Genomic DNA, 17376 nt, shown 5'->3' with positions numbered 1-17376 from the left:
CATCCTTCCACTTAGGAAGTAGCAGACCAGTCATGTGACACATAGAGGATGCCCTGTCTCCATGTCTGGCACAAGTGGTGTCCACAGCCTGCGCTCCAGGCGCCTATGGCAGCCTTTGTCTGGGAGATCCAGCTCTGTGAGCGCCTGCTTGTGGGGGCAGGTGGAGCCGCACTCCCAGCCTGTCCTCCTCTCCTCTCCGTGCTCTCCTCTGGGGCTCCTTCTGCTCTCCATCATATGTTCATCCAGTCAGTCAGTCCCCAGATCCTTAAGAGGCTCTGCTACAAGCCAGGTGCCACACTGAACACCGAGTTCAGCTTCCCCCACCCGAAGCCCCAGCCCCAAAGCCGAAACCTCAGAGGTCCCCAGCTCCTTCAACCTGGTGGGTCCCACCTGGGCCCTCCCATCTGCTCTCCAACCCACCTCCACTTACCCAGCCTCTCCCCATACCATCCCCTACTTCCACTCCCTCTCTCCACCTGCCTCAGGCTTCTCCTCACTTCACGCAACCACTGCCTGCCCAGCTGAGCACTCAAGCCCACCCTGCTGGCTGTTGTGGACCCATCTTTAGTCTAGCTGCCCCGGGCCCCGAGGCTTCCTCAGCCCCACTCCTCACTGCTCACCCCACCCCACGCCCCACCATCCAGCAAACCACTCACTGCCAGCCTCGTGTTCCCACGCCCACCCCTTGGCTGGGCGTCACTGTCCTTACCCAGCTCACCTCTCCCTCCAGGTTCTGCCTGGCCACCACTCATCTGCTATCCAGGTCCCCTTCAGAGGCAGCCTCCTCGCTGAACACACATGGAACATGAACCCACTCATGCACAGAGCCGGAGGAATGCCTCCTCTCCTGGGCGGCACAGACAGCCCTGCACGCAGAGTTCCCACTCTCTACCCTCTCTGGTGGATGTTTCCAGTCGGTTATCCTCTGCTGCCTGAGCCTGGCAGTCCCTAGACAGAGGCTGTTCACTCATATCCTAGTGTTGACTGGAGACCGGGGGTGTGTCCTGGGGATACAGAGGGAAGCAAGACAAGGCCTCTGCCCTCCAGGGGTAGGTTGGTGGTGGCAACAGCCCCACAATGTGCACAGCGACAATGACACCAGTGTGGAGATAAAGAGACACTCAGGGCCAGCTTCCCAGGGCTTCATGTACTTTGTCTCTTTAATAGTCCCTGCAAGCCCAGGAGGCAGGAAGATTACCCCCACTGTACAGATGAGTAAACTGAGGTTCAGTGGCTTACCAAGGGGGGAAACAAGGAAAAAAGCAGTTAAGGCACAGAGTTGCAATTCAGACCTAGCTCTGTGTGGCTACAAGTTAGTTCTAGGCTCTTCCAACCCAGACAGGTCCTTTTGGATTTTAAATGGTCCATTCCAGCTGGATTTATAGCCAAGCATCTCCCCGGCCGTGGGAAGCACACAGGAGCTGCAATGAGGGACCCGCGGGTCTAACAAAATCACTTCATAGGTGACTTCTGCAAGGCTCTTTCCCTCTGAGCCTCGGATTTCTCACCTGTGAAGTTGGGGAGATAAACTCCAGTGGCTCTTTTTCGGATTACCACCTGTGCCTGTCTTTAAGCACGTCTCATCATTCTCTATTCTATCACCTGAGTTTATTTTCAATACAGCACTTCTCACCCCCTAAGAACAATTGCCCATCTGTGTACCTGCCTTTCTCCTCCCATTACAATGTAAGATGGTGGGAGCAGGGGGCCTTATTCATCATCAAATATCCAGCCCTCCAAACAGCCAAACGTGCTGGGCATGGGAAATATTCATTAATTAACAGTGGGTTATACATTTTACACAGTACACACAGGCATAAAGGAAAACATAGCATTTTATTTCATATAACTGTCCAGAGTTCCTACCTCATTGGGGGTGAGGGGGGAGAGGAATAAAAACTCTGAATTTGCAAATTGATGGCATTGCAGCCTCTTCTGGTTTGACCAGAGTCTTTTGGGTGACTCTGTGTCTTGTAGATAGACCCTTAGTCATTGAGGCGTCTTCCTGGGCCTGCTCCCTGTAAGAAGCACCCTCAGGTTACCCCTGAGCAGATGTCTGTAGCCTGGTTCAGGGGAGCTGGGCTCAGGCCACACGGCATCTTCTGGCTTCTCACAGGTCTCTGCTGCAGAGGGGCTGGCCTGGGCTGCTTCCTGGACAGGTGACTGTGGGGCTATGCCTGGACCTTTCTAGGCGAAGGGTGACCGCTGCCCCCACCACTCCAGTTGCACATGTCCAGGCTTAAAGCAGCCTTCTCCTCCTGACTGCGGCCTCTGCACGTGTTCCTAAATGCCCATGGGGACATCTGAACTCTGCACACTCACCTGGTTCAGGGAGGGCTGTGGATGCTGCGCTTCGAGGTTTATGTGCCACCATCTTCCGGGGCTCCCTGGGGCTTTTTCAACTAGGCATCTCTATAACACCCTCACCCGTAAGAGGAAAGGTAAAGACATGCCCACCTGGCCTCCCAGTGCCCCCCCTGAATTTGTCTCCCCGTTTCTTTTGCCGACAATCCCCTGCGGTCCTGAAGAGATGATCTGTCTGACTCCTCATCCTGTCTGCCAGAATTTCCCCTACATCCCAACCTCCTCCTGCCCCAGGAAATCCATGCAACTAGACAGGGGCACATGGTTTCCTGGAGAAGAATAAAGAACATATCCATTTATTATTTTCAAAATAGTATCCCCATTCCAAACCCCATCATGCGCTCACACCGAAATGCTGGTGTGAAATCCAAATGCTGGCAGAACGTGCCATATGGAGGAGGATTTCCCGGTTGCTCATTCAAACACAGAGACGTGGGGAGCCGTGAGTCACCACTTGAAGCCAGCAGCGTGGGAGCACCACGCTCAGAAGAATGGGAGCCAAATGCCCATTGCAAGCTGTGATTTCATTTCAGCAAAACACCAGCTGCCACATGGCATTACAATGTGAAGAATAAGTGGCTGCGTGACTGCAAGGCATTCAACACAGAGCCAGGCACGCACCAAGTAGGGTGTGCCTCATCAAGGTTAGCTCCCATTCTTGTTTGGGATTCCCATTCTGTGCCGGGTACATGACAGACATCATTCCCTTCACTCCTCACAGGAGAGAGGAATTACCATCTCCATTCTGCAGTTGATGAAACTGAGGCCTAGTGAGATTCAATGACTTGCCTGTGGTCAGAAAGCAAGTTAGCAAGAAAGTCCAGACTCCAACCCTGAGAACCAACCTGGCTGCAAAGCCCTGTCTGGGTTCCCCTCTACCTGCCTCCCCCACCCTAGCCCAGCATGGGAGTCCAGCTTCTGCACTGCAAGCTGGAGGCCCTGGGCACACCCCGCCGTCCGCAGAGCCCCCCACGCCCTGCACCCCGCTGGGCAGAGTGATTGTCCTCACCTGGAGAGTGTTTCTGTCCTTCATGCTTGATTGCTTGCTGGTTCCCTTCTTCTCCAAGTGGCCACTTCAAGGAGCGGAAATCAGGGCGTCTGCCAGGCAGCCCTGGGAAGCTCCCTTCTCCGCCCACCTGCGGGGAGCTTGTCTGGGCTGCATAATTAAAAAGCCAGCTCTTTGTTCCTAAAACAGCCAAATCTGTGGCTTCCACAAAGGTCCTGCACACCCTGCAGGGAAGAGCTGGTGCCAGGGGCTCACCTTGCCCCACCCACCTGACCTCAGCTTCTCTGAGTGAGAGGAATCCAGGACGGTTGTGGGCTGGAGAGAACAGCCCTGGCCTGAAACAGGGTCAGGGCTGATGGTTGGCATATGGAGGGGCAGGTGGGGGCAGAGGAGTGATGCCAGGGAAAGGAAGGGCTGCATGGGGGCAGAGAGCACGGCTGAGTGGTGCTGGGTACATCCCACCCCTCTTGGCCCATAATACGGGAGAGCCAATCTAAAGTGGAGAGCAAAACCACTGCCCTGCAGGGCCAGGCAGGTGAATCAATGAGTACACCAGGCCTCGTAAATCAGCCCAGAGGTGGCAGGATTTTTGCCTATGGGCTCGTGGGTTGTTCTTCTTGCTTTGGAGGCTGAGGTCAGTGGCAGGAACTGAGCAAAGCTGGAGCCTGCATGTTACACCGGAGGTATCCAGACCAAAAGAAGAAATTAGAAATTCAAGCTCAGCAAAGAAAATACACTCTGGGGCCGGGCGAGGTGGCGGGCGCCTGTAGTCCCAGCTACTCAGGAGGCTGAGGCAGGAGAATGGCGTGAATCCGGGAGGCGGAGCTTGCAGTGAGCCGAGATTGTGCCACTGAACTCCAGCCTGGGCGACAGAGCGAGACTCTGTCTCAAAAAAAAAACAAACAAGAAAATATGCTCTGGGCCAGGGCCAACCAGCAGGCTGCCAGTTAGTAACTTGTGAACTAAATGACTCTAGGTTGCCTTGGAGGTCACAGGAGTAACAAGGGACTCCTTATCATTTAACTATTGGTAATATGTAATAGCTCAGACCTGGGCTTTGGAGGTAAAAATACTCAGATTCAAATTTTGCTCTATCTCTTACTGAATGATTCCTGCAATTATTTAATCTCTCCATGCCTCCCTTTTCCCATTTCTAATATGGGGTTAATAATAGAAGTGTCTGCTCACACCATTGTTGCGAAGATTAACAGGTTACTATACCAAAATTGCTATATATGACAGGCTCTCCTATTGGTCGCTATGATTACAAGTAATTAGGGGCAAGTTTCCTCAGGGCTGGGTAAACTCTCAATAGGCCAAATCTAACAGAGTTTATCATCACAATCTTTATTTATTTATTTTTTGAGACAGAGTCTTGCTCTGTCGTCCAGGCTGGAGTGCAGTGGCAAGATCTCAGTTGGCTCACTGCAACCTCTGCCTCCTGGGTTCAAGCGATTCTTGTGCCTCAGCCTCCCGAGTAGCTGGGACTATAGGCATGCACCACCAAGCCTGGTTAATTTTTGTATTTTTAGCAGAGACGGGGTTTCACCATATTGGCCAGGCTGGTCTCGAACTCCTGACCTCAGGTGACCTGCCCGTCTCGGCCTCCCAAAGTGCTGGGATTACAGGCATGAGCCACTGTGCCCGGCCCTATCATCACAACCTTCTACTCATAATTATTCTTTCTCCTGAAACTACTATATTCAGTGGGAAACTAAATGTGATTTAATTCGTAATCCAAATTTTTTTTTCCACGTACATGAATTCCCAAAGCAAGGGGAAAACACCTGTGTCAGATGGAGTGATAAACAGAGATGCCAATAGCATTGAGCCACCTCAAAGAAAAAAAACCCTCAGATTTCTCTACCCCATGCTTCTGGCACATTTTAGCCAAAGGAGCCTAGACCCCAAAACCAGGGAAAAGAAATGAACATGTATTGAGTGAGGCCCTGTGTTGGAGGCAGACGGCCTTCAGTCCTAATGCTACTCCCGCCAGCTGCATGATCTTGGATAAGGCACTTAACCGCTGGGCCTCAGTTGCCTAACCTGTAAAGTGGGGATAATAATAAGGCTTATCTCATCCAGGGGGGAAGGGGCTAAGGAATAAAAATCATGTATGTAGAGTGCTTTGTATCTAGTAGATGCTCAATAAATGCTGGCTATTATTGTTTCTCTTGGATCCCCTTTACCTGAGGCTCACCACTCGTTCCTGTCAGTGAAGGTCTGGCCAGCCTTTTACTAATAACACATCAGCCATCTCCCAAAGCATTCAAACTCCATAAAAACACAGTTTGGTACTATTCCATTGGATTCCAACCACTCCCTTCATTCTTCTCAATAACCTACCATTACTGTCAAAACACCAATTTTCCCAATATACATATTTGCCAATCAGTTCTATTAAAGACATATAATAAATGATCTGCATTGTCCAATTAATGCCAGAGGCCCAGGTCATGAAAGAGATGGGAGGACCCATCTTCTCTGATCCAATCCAGTCTTATTTGGCCTGTTGTCGCTTGGAAACAGAAATGAATCTGCTGCAACCACTTGGCCTCTGATGAGACTCTTCGGGAAGAGATTTCCTGGAAACATCCTGGTATCAGGCTGAATGACATGCTTGCTAAGAGATGGTACACAGTGGAGACTGGATGCTCTTGGCTACTGCCATGTTCGGGCTCTCCTGGGTATGGTAGGTCTTAATCCTGAGGCACTGCCTGAAGAAAAATACCAAATGAGCCTGCAGCTGTGAGCTGTCCCTCTGTGTGCTCTTCAGGAGGCAGCCAGTCTTCCCAGGGGTCCACAGATTCCAGCACAGTTTCCCAAGTACCATCACAGTTCTCCACCCATTTGAGCTTTCCATCACCCCAGGAAGATGGGTAGACAGCTCCATTTTACAGCGAAGGAAAAACAGAGGTCCAGAGAGGTTTAGTAACTTGTCCAAGGTCACCCAACTCATAAGAGGCACGCCCATTGTGAAAAATCATTAGGAGGCCGGGCGCGGTGGCTCAAGCCTGTAATCCCAGCACTTTGGGAGGCCGAGATGGGTGGATCGCGAGGTCAGGAGATCGAGACCATCCTGGCTAACACGGCGAAACCCCGTCTCTACTAAAAAATACAAAAAACTAGCCGGGCGAGTTGGCGGGTGCCTGTAGTCCCAGCTACTTGGGAGGCTGAGGCAGGAGAATGGCGTAAACCCGGGAGGCGGAGCTTGCAGTGAGCTGAGATCCGGCCACTGCACTCCAGCCTGGGCGACAGAGCGAGACTCCGTCTCAAAAAAAAAAAAAAAAAAAAGAAAAATCATTAGGAACAGAATCTACACATTTGGAGATTTGGGCCGATTCCACCCTTGGGAATCTCAGTGTGTTCTGCTCACACACTGAAACCAGTAAGGTGCTATGTGGAAAGGAAACCAGTCTGTATTGTGGCCGTTCTCCATGCCAATAATTAGTGCTGGTCAAATCTGGATCAGGTAAATGTTGCTGAGCTCTCCCTTGCCCTCCGTTCTGCATTTGTGGCCGTCACCTGGGGATGACGTGTGCTGTGGCAGAAGTTCATATGGGCAGCGGCTGGGAGCACAGTCCTTGGGGGTCGGATAGCCTGGGTCAAGTCCTGGCTCTGCCCCTTACTAGCTGCATGACCTTGGGCAAGTAGCTCTACTTCTCCAGGCTTAAACATAAGAATAAAAGGAATAATCAGTAACTTTTAACAAGTGCTTACCATGTGCTAGGTGTTGCCCTAAGCCCTTTTCTTGCATTCTTTCATCATCTCAACAATCCTCTGAGGTAGAATGTGTGTCATGGCCCCCATTTGACAGATGAGGAAACACTAATATGGAAATCCCAGTGCCCCTGAGGTGGTAAGGAAAATACATCCACAGAAGGGCTGGCTCCAGCTCAGTGCCTTTCAGGGGCCTTTACATGGGTCAGAGGTCAGCACACTTTTTCTGTAAAGGGCCAGATGGTCAATATTTTAGGCGTTCTGAGCCATACAGTCTCTGTCGCAACCCTGCCTACCATTGTAGCACAAACTCAGCCCTACACGATATGCAAATGGCGAGTGTGACTGTTTCTACTAAAACTTTGCAGAAACAGGCTGTGGGCTCTATCGGACCTGTGAACTGACTCCTGCCTTAGGTGGATGGGTTCTCCGCCTACTTATTAGTGCCAATCTTGCTAAACTTCCATAAGTCCCCTCTCTTCCTTTTTTCTTCTAAGTGCCTGAGCCCAACTTGTTGGGAGCTTTTTGTCCCCTCTCTCCCTTTTTTCCTTCGAAGTGCCTGAGCCCGACTCATTGGAGGGTGGACATAAGGTTGCGGAAGAAGATGAGGACACTGACAATGGTGGGTGCAGCATAGGCTGGGGAAGCTCACTAGTTTCCATCAGCCAGTGAAGTGGCAGGGCGCCAGTAGGGACAGCATTTGGGTCAGTTTGACAGGGAAAAGGGTCCTGGTTCTCAAGAGCAAGGAGAGAGATTTGCCTGGGAGTGACCAAGACTCTAGGTCAAGGAAACAGGTCCAGACAGTCGGAAGCATTAAATGGGGGCCCCAATCAAGAGTGCCAGGTTAAGGGTTCGTCTGCAGCTTGGGGAAGATGCAAATACAAAGAAAAGTTCAGGCAGAAGTCCATTCAAAGAGCCGGGCAAAGAAGAGGGAGTGGGAGAAGATGTGGGTAACTTTGGACCTTGTCTACTGGTAGGATGGGACCACCAAGATCCTGGCTGCCTGGGGCAGGGTGGGCTCAGGACTAGCCAAGAGCCAGGCCTGCAGCTGAGCCCAGATGAGGATGTCAGTAGAAACCCTCACAGGGGAAGCAGCCAGAAGCTCCTTCTCCTCCAGGAACCAATGCAAAAAAAGAGACTGTCACATGCAAAGCTCATGGTGCCTGTGGGGAGCTCAAGAAAGGCCTCTTACTTAACTGAATCCATTCATTGGATAGATATTAATTAAACATGTACTGTGTGCCAACCATGGGGAGACAGAGATAGCGCATATGCTCAAAGCTATCACCGTTTACAAGCGAGATAAAGAAATGCACAACTTGACTATAAGACAAAATGTTCACGGAAGCTCAGCCAAGCATGACTGTGCCAGAGAAGAGTTCTGACCAGGGAGAGGCCTTTCAGAAGAGTCTGTCAGGCAGATACGAAGAATGGTCACTTCTGTACTCTCCACACGGAGCCTGAATGGTCCCCTGCAATTTGTATAAGGATGAAGATTTGAAGATCGCTCTTTCTAGAACTCATATGAACAGTTAAACATCTGAGGGCTTGTTTTCCTCTGAGAAGCATTAAGATCTCAGAGCTCCCAGAAGAAAAAGGAAGCCTCTTAATAACGAACATTAAAAAATTTTTTTAAAAAAAGGTCTTTTGCCTTCAGAGTCCTTCCTAGAGGTGGACTTCAAACAAACTGTGTATTCCTCTCATCAAATGGCCTGAAAGAAAGCCTTTTCTTCTTCATCAATTCAGTTTCAAGAGAAGTTAGAAGCTGTAGAACTTTAGAAGGAATGGTTGTCAGGAACTAAACTCTAGCTCTATAAACTGGTTTTAAAAAACCCCAGGCTCACAAAGATAATAAAAAATGCATTTAATAGCATGTCAATATACAGCTTAAATGTGTAGTAAGTTTTCTGTTAGTCAGTGCATTACAGGGATAAAGAGGAGAAATTTCATTTGGAATGCACAGTCCAAAGCTAGGTATAGGTGCGGAGTAATCTTGGTGCTCTTAAACTATTAAAATTCCGTTTTATGAAACATCACTCCAGGTGAAGGGCGCTGTGCCAGTGAGGGACTCACCTGGTCCGGTGTGCAAGCTACAGTTTTCAATTAAATTGTATACAAGTATTAACAAAAGAATAAAATTTATTATTCACAAAACTAAAGTGGTTATCATAAAGCTTATAAGAGAGTACAGCCTAGAACTAATGAGTTGAAAAACTAGTTTTAAAAATAATAAAACTTACTGGACAGTTTTGGAAAATGATATTATAAAACAACAAAAACAATTGGCACAGTTTAACCACCTAATTTCTAAGTGCACTTTGTAATGTTCCTTGCAAGCTGCCACTTTTCCCAGGATAATGACAAAAAGCTTCAGTCAGGTGTCACTGGCTTATGGTGACGGTTTTTTTTATTGCATTGCCAAGAGTGGATTTTAAGAAAAAACACTACAAAGGTTTCAAAAACCCTATTTATTCTCTATCATCAAAAATAGCAACAGGGGGACTTATACAACTTTTCTGTGAGTACCCACCAGTCTATTTTGTTTTCTTAAAAAAAATAGAAGTTAGTTAAAGAAAAATGATTTGGTTTTTAAAAAATAATGTAAGGAAACACTTAATCAGATAGCCCAAGGAGTCATCAGAAATATGTGTAGCAAGAAAGCTTCATTTTCGGCCCTCTCTGGCCTTTGCACATCTTTTACTAAACTAGAAAGAGAATGTACAGTACCAATATGTTCCCCAACCTGCTTGGATCAAATTGTTTGTTTTTAAACCCATTATTGCTAAACCAGAGTGTTGACACTGAGCGCCGAGGAGTCCACTCATAGAGGATAAAATTGAGAGGCTGCTTCCGAGGACTGGATCTCCACCTGGGCCATTTTGAACTGAGTGCACTGCAGCCACTTGCGGAGGGCTGCCAGGCCAGCACTGCTCTGGCCCGAGCCCGGCAGCGTCCTTAGGCTGTGGTGGTTCACGTGGTTCTGAATAGCCTGGAGGCGAAGCTGGAGTCCCGCAGATAAGTGCTGTCAAGAAAGGGCAAGAGGTTTTAGTTTATTTCTTTCTAGTGTTTCTGGGCAACCCAGGGAGCATCAACCCAGGCGGCTTCTTGCAGGCAGAACTTAGGCTTGGCTCAAGGGTTGTCTGGCCTGAAGAAGGCAAACTCTCAACTCTGGCAGTGCCCAGAGCAGGGTATCGCACCGTGTTTTCTAGAGTCATCCTGGCCCAACCCATCAGAATAATGACATGCCCATCTTGACGGACTCACTGCAATGAAAACAGAAAGCTGCCACACCAGTGCTGGGCTAACACATAAACTTGGCCCCAGGGAACTGTTTACGACAGGGACCTGGGTGTGGTGGAGAAGTGCCCGGGTTCTGCTGCCAGGCTCCCCGTGTTCAAAGCCTGGTTCCTCTATAGGCGACTTTGGGAACAAGATTTATTGGTCTGTGTTTGGGTTTTCTCATGGGAAAAGCGGGGAGAGTGACACTTACTCAGGGGGTTTGTGTTGGACAGATGGGTTAAAAGAGTGCTCAGAACAGAACTTGGCACATGAAGAAGCTAGGATGATAGCTTCTCTTCTTTCTCCAAGCTTCTTAGGGAGTTCTGTCGGCCTCCTCCTGGCCATCTGGGCAATGTAAAATCACCACAGATTGCCATAAAGCCGGGAAAGGGGTAAGGGAGGCAATTTAAAATGCTTCAAGCTGAGAGTGCAAGAAACTCTTTTCACAGAAAAAAACTAGTACCAAGAGGCAGTTTTCAGCAGAGTCCATGCCCCCGATGGCTGCCACAAATAGCACCAAGGCCATAATCAGGACTCAAAGGCTGTGGTCCTTGTTGACAGCCGCATTTTTCTCTTATGGTGTCTGGGCACCCTGAGTTCATACCGCTTTCCTTCCACTAGCATGCCTCCTCAACTCAGAGAAGAAAGCCACAAAAAACTTTCCAGCTTTTCCTCCCGTCCCCGCAACACTCTTAGTGCAGCAGACAGGACCCGGTTTGGATGGAGCAGGCGGCAGGCTTTGTCATCTTAAGTCAAGCCCAGTAACTTTGTTTGCTAGTCATAGAGTATGTTTGCCCCTACGATGACAAAGTGCCACTCAAGGAGAAGCCTGGGGCTGGGAAATATATTTGGTCAGAATCTCCTCTTCCAGGCTGTGGGGTCCTGACCAAGTCACTCTTACTTTCGGTCCTAAATTTCTTCATATATAAAATGAGGCAGTAGGTTCCTTGTAGCTCAATCCTATCATTTATTCAATGTTATCCTTTCATAACAGAATTCTTTCCATGATAGAAAATCAATTTTAGCAACCAGGACATATCACTGAATGTGTCTGGGTATCCTCCAAGGGATGAGTATTCTATTCTTTTTTTTTTTTTTTTTTTTGAGAGACAGGGTCTTGCTCTGTCTATATATACATGATCTTGTTATCTGCAAATAATGACAGTTTATTTTTTTGTTTCCAATTTACATTTCTTTGATTTCTTTTTTTAAAATAAAGACAGGGTCTCACTCTGTTGCTTAAGCTAGAGTGCAGTGGCAGGATCATAGCTCACTGCAGCCTCGAACTCCGGGGCTTCCAAGTGATCCTCCCACCTCAGCCTCCTAAGTAACTAGAAGCACAGGTGCATGCCACCATACCCAGTTAAATTTTTATTCTTTGGTAGAGATGGGGGTCTCACTATGTTGCCCAGGCTGGTCTCCAACTCCTGGCCTCAAGCAATCCTCCCACCTTGGCCTCTCAAAGTGCTGGGATTACAGACGGAAGCCATTGCACCCAGCCTTGGCCTGTACTCTCATCAGTGGATTGAGGCTCGCTCAGACCCTGGGATGCTCCCCTCCACCTGCATGCTCACCAACCTCAAGCAGTAGGACAATGGCTCCTGCTGCCACCCCCTGCCTGCAGAGCCCTTACCTGGCCCACAGGTCTCCTGCATTATCAGCCCTCTAAGGCCAGGAACAGGTTGAATTCATCCTTCTCCATAGTAAATGGAGCATCAACAATCCCTAGGAATGTTATGCATTCTCTGCAGGAAACCAAGCTTCCAATCAGCCCAGGGGGTGACTTACCTTGATATTTGACTGAATCATTGGCAACCACATAGGTATCAGCTGTATGGAGAAAGACAAAAGCTTCATTATTAGTGTTCTCTATTCTCCCACAAAGCTTCACTTATTGCAAGGGAAAATAGGCCACACTGAATCCCTTTCACATCGCGCATGGATGTGGGCCCTGCTGCAGAGCTACCCGTTATCAGCAAAATGTCTTTCTGAGGCCAAACCCTGCTGAGCCAGTGGCATTTGGAGGTTAATAAGCACCCCATGAGTGCCTGAGATACACACTTTAGAGTAAATGACTGATTGTCTCTCGAAAGCTACCAAGCACAGGAAATTAAATGTGTATTTATTTAATTAAATCCTCACTTTCTTGAAATAGAATTTCCTCCACAGGATCTTTAGAACTGAGTGTCTGAGTGGAATGGTGACTCTATTTGCCTGTAGTCATTAAGAAAATATCTCTGGTCAGTGTTGGAACACTTCAGTGAGCGAGAAAGACCACTCCGAGATGCCTGGCTGCGATCTGGAAGGTGGAATACAGCGAGACGGAGCTGGGTGTCTGCAGAGTGTGGGAGCACACACAGCCAAGCAGCAAGTCCCTGCTGGGGAGCCCCGACCCTCTGCTGCTTCTCTGACGGACCCTCAACCCCTCTGATGTGGTCCTTTCTGGGAGGAGGACGCAGGGTGCCCTGGCCTGAGGACTTCCAGAAGCTGCTCCTTCTCTCTGCTTTGGTCCCTCCGCCATGTTTCAGTCCTTTAGAATCTAAGTAAATATTCATGGCCTTGTACATCCAGAAATAGGAGACAGAATATGGCATTTCTCAAAGCGTGTTCCATGGAACTCTAATTTGGAGAACTTTTAAATGGTGGAGGGGGATCCCAATCCAATAGGCTTGGAAATGTTAGTTTCTTTATTTCAGTACTTCTCAGATCTTAATACACCAATATGCATCATATCATTTCCAGCCATACACCTTCCAACTCTCCACTCAAATAAAGGAGTAGTGTTGTCATGGATTGAATTGTGTCCCACTAAAATCTATACTGAGGTCCTAATCTGCACTGCATCAGAATGTGACCTTATTTGGAAATGGGATTGTTGAATATGTAAATTAGTTAAGATGAGGTCATACTGGAGTAGGGTAAGCCCCTAATCCAATATGACTGGTGTCCTTATACAAAGGGGAGTTCAGACACATACACAGAAACACACAGAAAGCATGCTGTGTGAAGATGAAGACGGGGACCTACAAGCCAAGGAACCCCAAAGACCCAGCAAACCACCAGAAGCTAGGAGAGAGATCTGGAACAAATTGTCTCTCCAATCCCTTAAAAGAAACCAACCTTGCCGACACCTTGATCTCAGTCTTCTGGTCTCCAGAACTTCCAGGGAATACATTTCTGTTGGTTGAACCACCCAGACTATAACACCTTGGTAGTCCTGGGAAGCCAGTACAAGGGCATTCCAGGAAGCAGAGAGAAGGCATGGGCAAAGCTCATTGGTGGGAGTGTGCAGAGAGTCGGGGACGGGAGACAGTCACGTGACGCTGACATGTGAGGCTCTTAGAAAAGGGCCATGAAAAACAAGTTTAGAAAAGCACAGGCCAGGCCTTCACACCCTTAGCCCACCAGATGGCCCTAAATGCCAAATTAGGGGATCTGAATTTTATTCCAAATGCATTACAGCTTCTGAAGAGGGAATGCTCTATTCACCATGAGCAGGACAGTGCTCCAGAAAGATCACTGTGGCAGCAGCCTGCAGATTAGGGTGAAGAAGGAGGCAGGGAATGGAGGCAATCACCATTGTGGAGGTTGCCTCAATGGTCCAGAGAAGACCAGGGACAGTTTCTGGGGATGGGGAAGGATTCCGCCTGCAGAGACAAATCTTGAGGATCTGAGGATGAGTCTGCTCTTTGCTCTTTCAAGTGACGAAAAGGTCAAAGAAGAGGTAGAGGTTTCTAACCTGGGCAAACTGGGGGATAGTGATGTAATGAAAAAAACAAAAGAAGAAAGAGAGCTTTTTGGGATGGGGTACAGTATGTAACTGACCTCGGAGTTCAAAGTTAGTCGTAGCCATAAGCTGCTGGTTTCATTGAATTCATCACATTTTCTTTAAAATGAACTTGGTGAAGCGATAAGCTGCATTTCTCTCCCTGTTTTGTTCCCAGGGCTAAATCTGGCTGTTGACTTTTAACATTCTGTTGGTGTATACAATTCGCTGATTTGACTTCTACTGTCATTTACTCCTAAACATTCCTAAACATAGTGTTTCTGTTGCAGCTAGCTAATACTTGGTCTCTAACATGAATACTGTGTTTAGAAATGGAGTATGGTGTGTATCAGAAAATGTAATGAGACTAAAGCTGAAAATATCAGAAAATGCCACCCTCTCCATGCCTCCCCCGTCCCCCAACCCTCATAACAAAACTGTGGGATTACAAAGGTTGGTACCAGATAAAGCTGTGCCCTCTCACCCTTACCAGGACTGGCTCCTCGAGGCATTCTGAATGGAAAAAAAAATATTTATCTAGTCTAACTGTCTCCCGCTATAATTTCTGCACAGCAAAAAGCAAGCCCTGGAGGGTCCTGATGTTACAGACTCTGTTGACCTTTGACTATTTCATATGGAAGTGGGCCCATACGCCTCTTGATATTTGGGAAATACCCAAACTAACCTCCTGTTAAGAATCGTGAGGGACTTGGAAAGAGTAGGGTCAGGGAGTACTGAGTACCCTGTCCCTGGGTGGATACCTTTCCCAGTGCTGCCACTGGGGTTAAGGGTCCGTGCGAAGCAAGCAAGAGGAACAGTGATGTTGGTCTAAAAGGGATTTTATTATTTCCCCATTGATGTAATCTATGACCATGTGGTTCTAAAATACACCTGCAAGGGACCTTCAGGTTTGTGATTTGCAAATCACGTGACTAAAGGCATCCAGTTAAAGGTCATCATTATTGATGACATTGTATAACCCAGCCATCATCCTATTTCAGGAATGTGAATTTGACTTACTGAATAACTTTCATTTTCATTCTCTTTTGCTAGTGGCTACTACAAGTCTGTCAGTAAGAATTAGATGTAATTTATTTTGGGCTCTGCAATGTTATAATGGAGTAAAGTTGGTTGGGTTCCCCCCGCCCCCCGCTTCAGAAACAATATCCGGAAAACTGAAGGACATTTAAAAAATAGGTTTTCACAAAAATAAAAGTGATGCCCTTCCTCTTATCTTGGTTCATGCTACAGAACAAATGGAAGACTTCCTGCCTGGTTGGACTGTACTCATTTCAATCCTGCTTATTCCAGCCCTCAAAATTAAAATTGGTGATGAAACTTTCTCTTTCAGCCAAGATGGAGTAACAAAGACCAGATTTACCCTCCTGCCTGGAACAACTAAAAATCCAGACAAACTATAAAAAACAATGTTTTTCAGGTATTAAGCATCAAGAAATGCAGGACAGAGATCACTGAGGGAAAGTAAACAAACCAGGTGAGCCCTGCAGGTATTCCAGCTCACTGCCTAGAGTGAGTTTTCAGGCAGTAGCACTAGGAGCAGGAATGCAGGTGAAGCCTGGTAGCCTTCCTGAGTGAGGGGATGTAGCCAAGAGCCCTGAGAGATCAGAGTGACTATAGTTTGCAAGGTAGAGTACTGGACAGGAGAGATCTACAGAGAGAGAGACAACTCCAAAGATCTGCAAGGGGATCCCCTGAGTCTTCAGCTGAGTGTCTGAGTGTTGGTCAGTACATGCAAGTTATAAAAATTATCCAACACTGGAGAAAAAACAACCCGAAAATATTAGAAGGAAAAAATCCCCTGGTGATTACATAGGGCCAAGAATATTTTGTGTTCCTATTAGTCAGAGTGGAAAAATCTTGTAACTCATAGAACATCATGAGAGTACTGATGAGTATAGTGGTACACAGCAGCAGCGGTGAAGAACTATGTGCCCTACAAAAATTGCTGCTCTGATCAACACCTAACAAAGCTTAAACGTTAGCTTCTGAAGGACAAAAATATTTGTAAGGTATGTAACTATGTCACAGAATAGAGCTTAAGAATTTTTATATGAATACAAAAATACCCATCACCCAAGAAAGTCAAATTCACAATGTCAATAATACAACAAAAAATTACCAGGCATGCTAAGAAACAACAACAAAAATCACGATACATGAATGAGGAGAAAAATCTGTCAACAGAAAATAAAACAAAAATGACACAGATAACAGAACTAGTAGACAAGGACATTAAAACAGTTATGATAACTATATTCAATATGGTCAAGAAGGTAGAAGAAAGATTGAACATGTTGAGTAGAGGCACTGAACAAAATATTTGAAGCAACAATGGTTGACACTTTTCCAAATCTAATGAAAACTATAAATTCAAAGATCCAAGAAGCTCACCAAACCCAAGCACCAGAAATATGAAGAAAACTCTACCAAGGCATAGCATCATCAAATTGCTTAAACATAGTGGCAAAGACAAAATCTTCAAAGCAGCCAGAGGAAAAAAAGACATATCACATACAGACAAAAAAAAAAAAAAAAAATGACAGATTTCTTGTTGGAAACAATATAAGCAGAAAGACAACAGAGGAGCAATATCTTTAAAGTATTAGAAAAAAAAAAAACTCTGAAACTGTCCATCTAGAATTCAATACCCAGTGAAATTTTATTTCAAAAATGAAAGCAAAATAAAGCTTCTGAGACATACAAAACCTAAAACAATTAATCACCAGTTGACCTGCACAGAAGACTTTACAGAAAATCCTTTGGGCAGAAGGAAAGATGAAAGATGAAAGATGAATGTTTAGATCTATGGTATGAAGTGAAGAACACTAAAATGGCAAATATAAATATGGCAATAATAGCAAATATAAATGAATATAAAACTTGTTTAAAATCTCCTTAAGAGATAATCAACTGTTTAAAGCAAAAATATTAATGTATGATTTGCTTTATAAAATATATAGAAGTAAAATGTATGACAATAATAGCACAAAGTCAGGAGGTGGGAAATGGAGGTATGTTATTGTACAGTTCCTGTACAATACATGAGATGGTATAATATTCCTTGAAGGCATACTGTGATTAGTTAAAAATATATAGTATAAACTCTAAATCAACCACTAACACAACAACAAAGACATATAGCTAATAAGATAATTTAAAAACACACTTCCAAATAACTATGGGTCAAAAAAGAAGCCAAACTGGAAATTAACAGTTTGAT

The 17376-nt window shown here is 46.5% G+C and overlaps 1 protein-coding gene across 3 annotated transcripts in view; it reads right to left on the bottom strand.

Annotated features, from left to right (window-relative positions):
* Positions 1-8939: 8939 nt before the first annotated feature.
* Positions 8940-17376, bottom strand: part of UNC79 (unc-79 homolog, NALCN channel complex subunit) — a 366916-nt gene continuing 358479 nt past the window's right edge. For 2 of the 3 annotated variants that reach the window (XM_010384517.2, XM_030930113.1), the window contains 2 exons: positions 12158-12199; positions 8940-10112 (listed from right to left, as the gene is read on the bottom strand). In XM_010384517.2, coding sequence (XP_010382819.1) covers positions 9912-10112; positions 12158-12199 — 243 coding nt within the window. In that variant the 3' untranslated portion in view covers positions 8940-9911. The remainder of the gene's footprint in view (positions 10113-12157; positions 12200-17376) is intronic. The other variant, XM_030930114.1, reaches the window with a different exon arrangement.

The sequence above is a fragment of the Rhinopithecus roxellana genome, chromosome 5, assembly GCF_007565055.1.
Source record: "Rhinopithecus roxellana isolate Shanxi Qingling chromosome 5, ASM756505v1, whole genome shotgun sequence".
Classification (NCBI taxonomy): domain Eukaryota; kingdom Metazoa; phylum Chordata; class Mammalia; order Primates; family Cercopithecidae; genus Rhinopithecus; species Rhinopithecus roxellana.
Note: the sequence above shows the minus strand (reverse complement) of the source record. Positions and strands in the feature narration are given on the sequence as shown.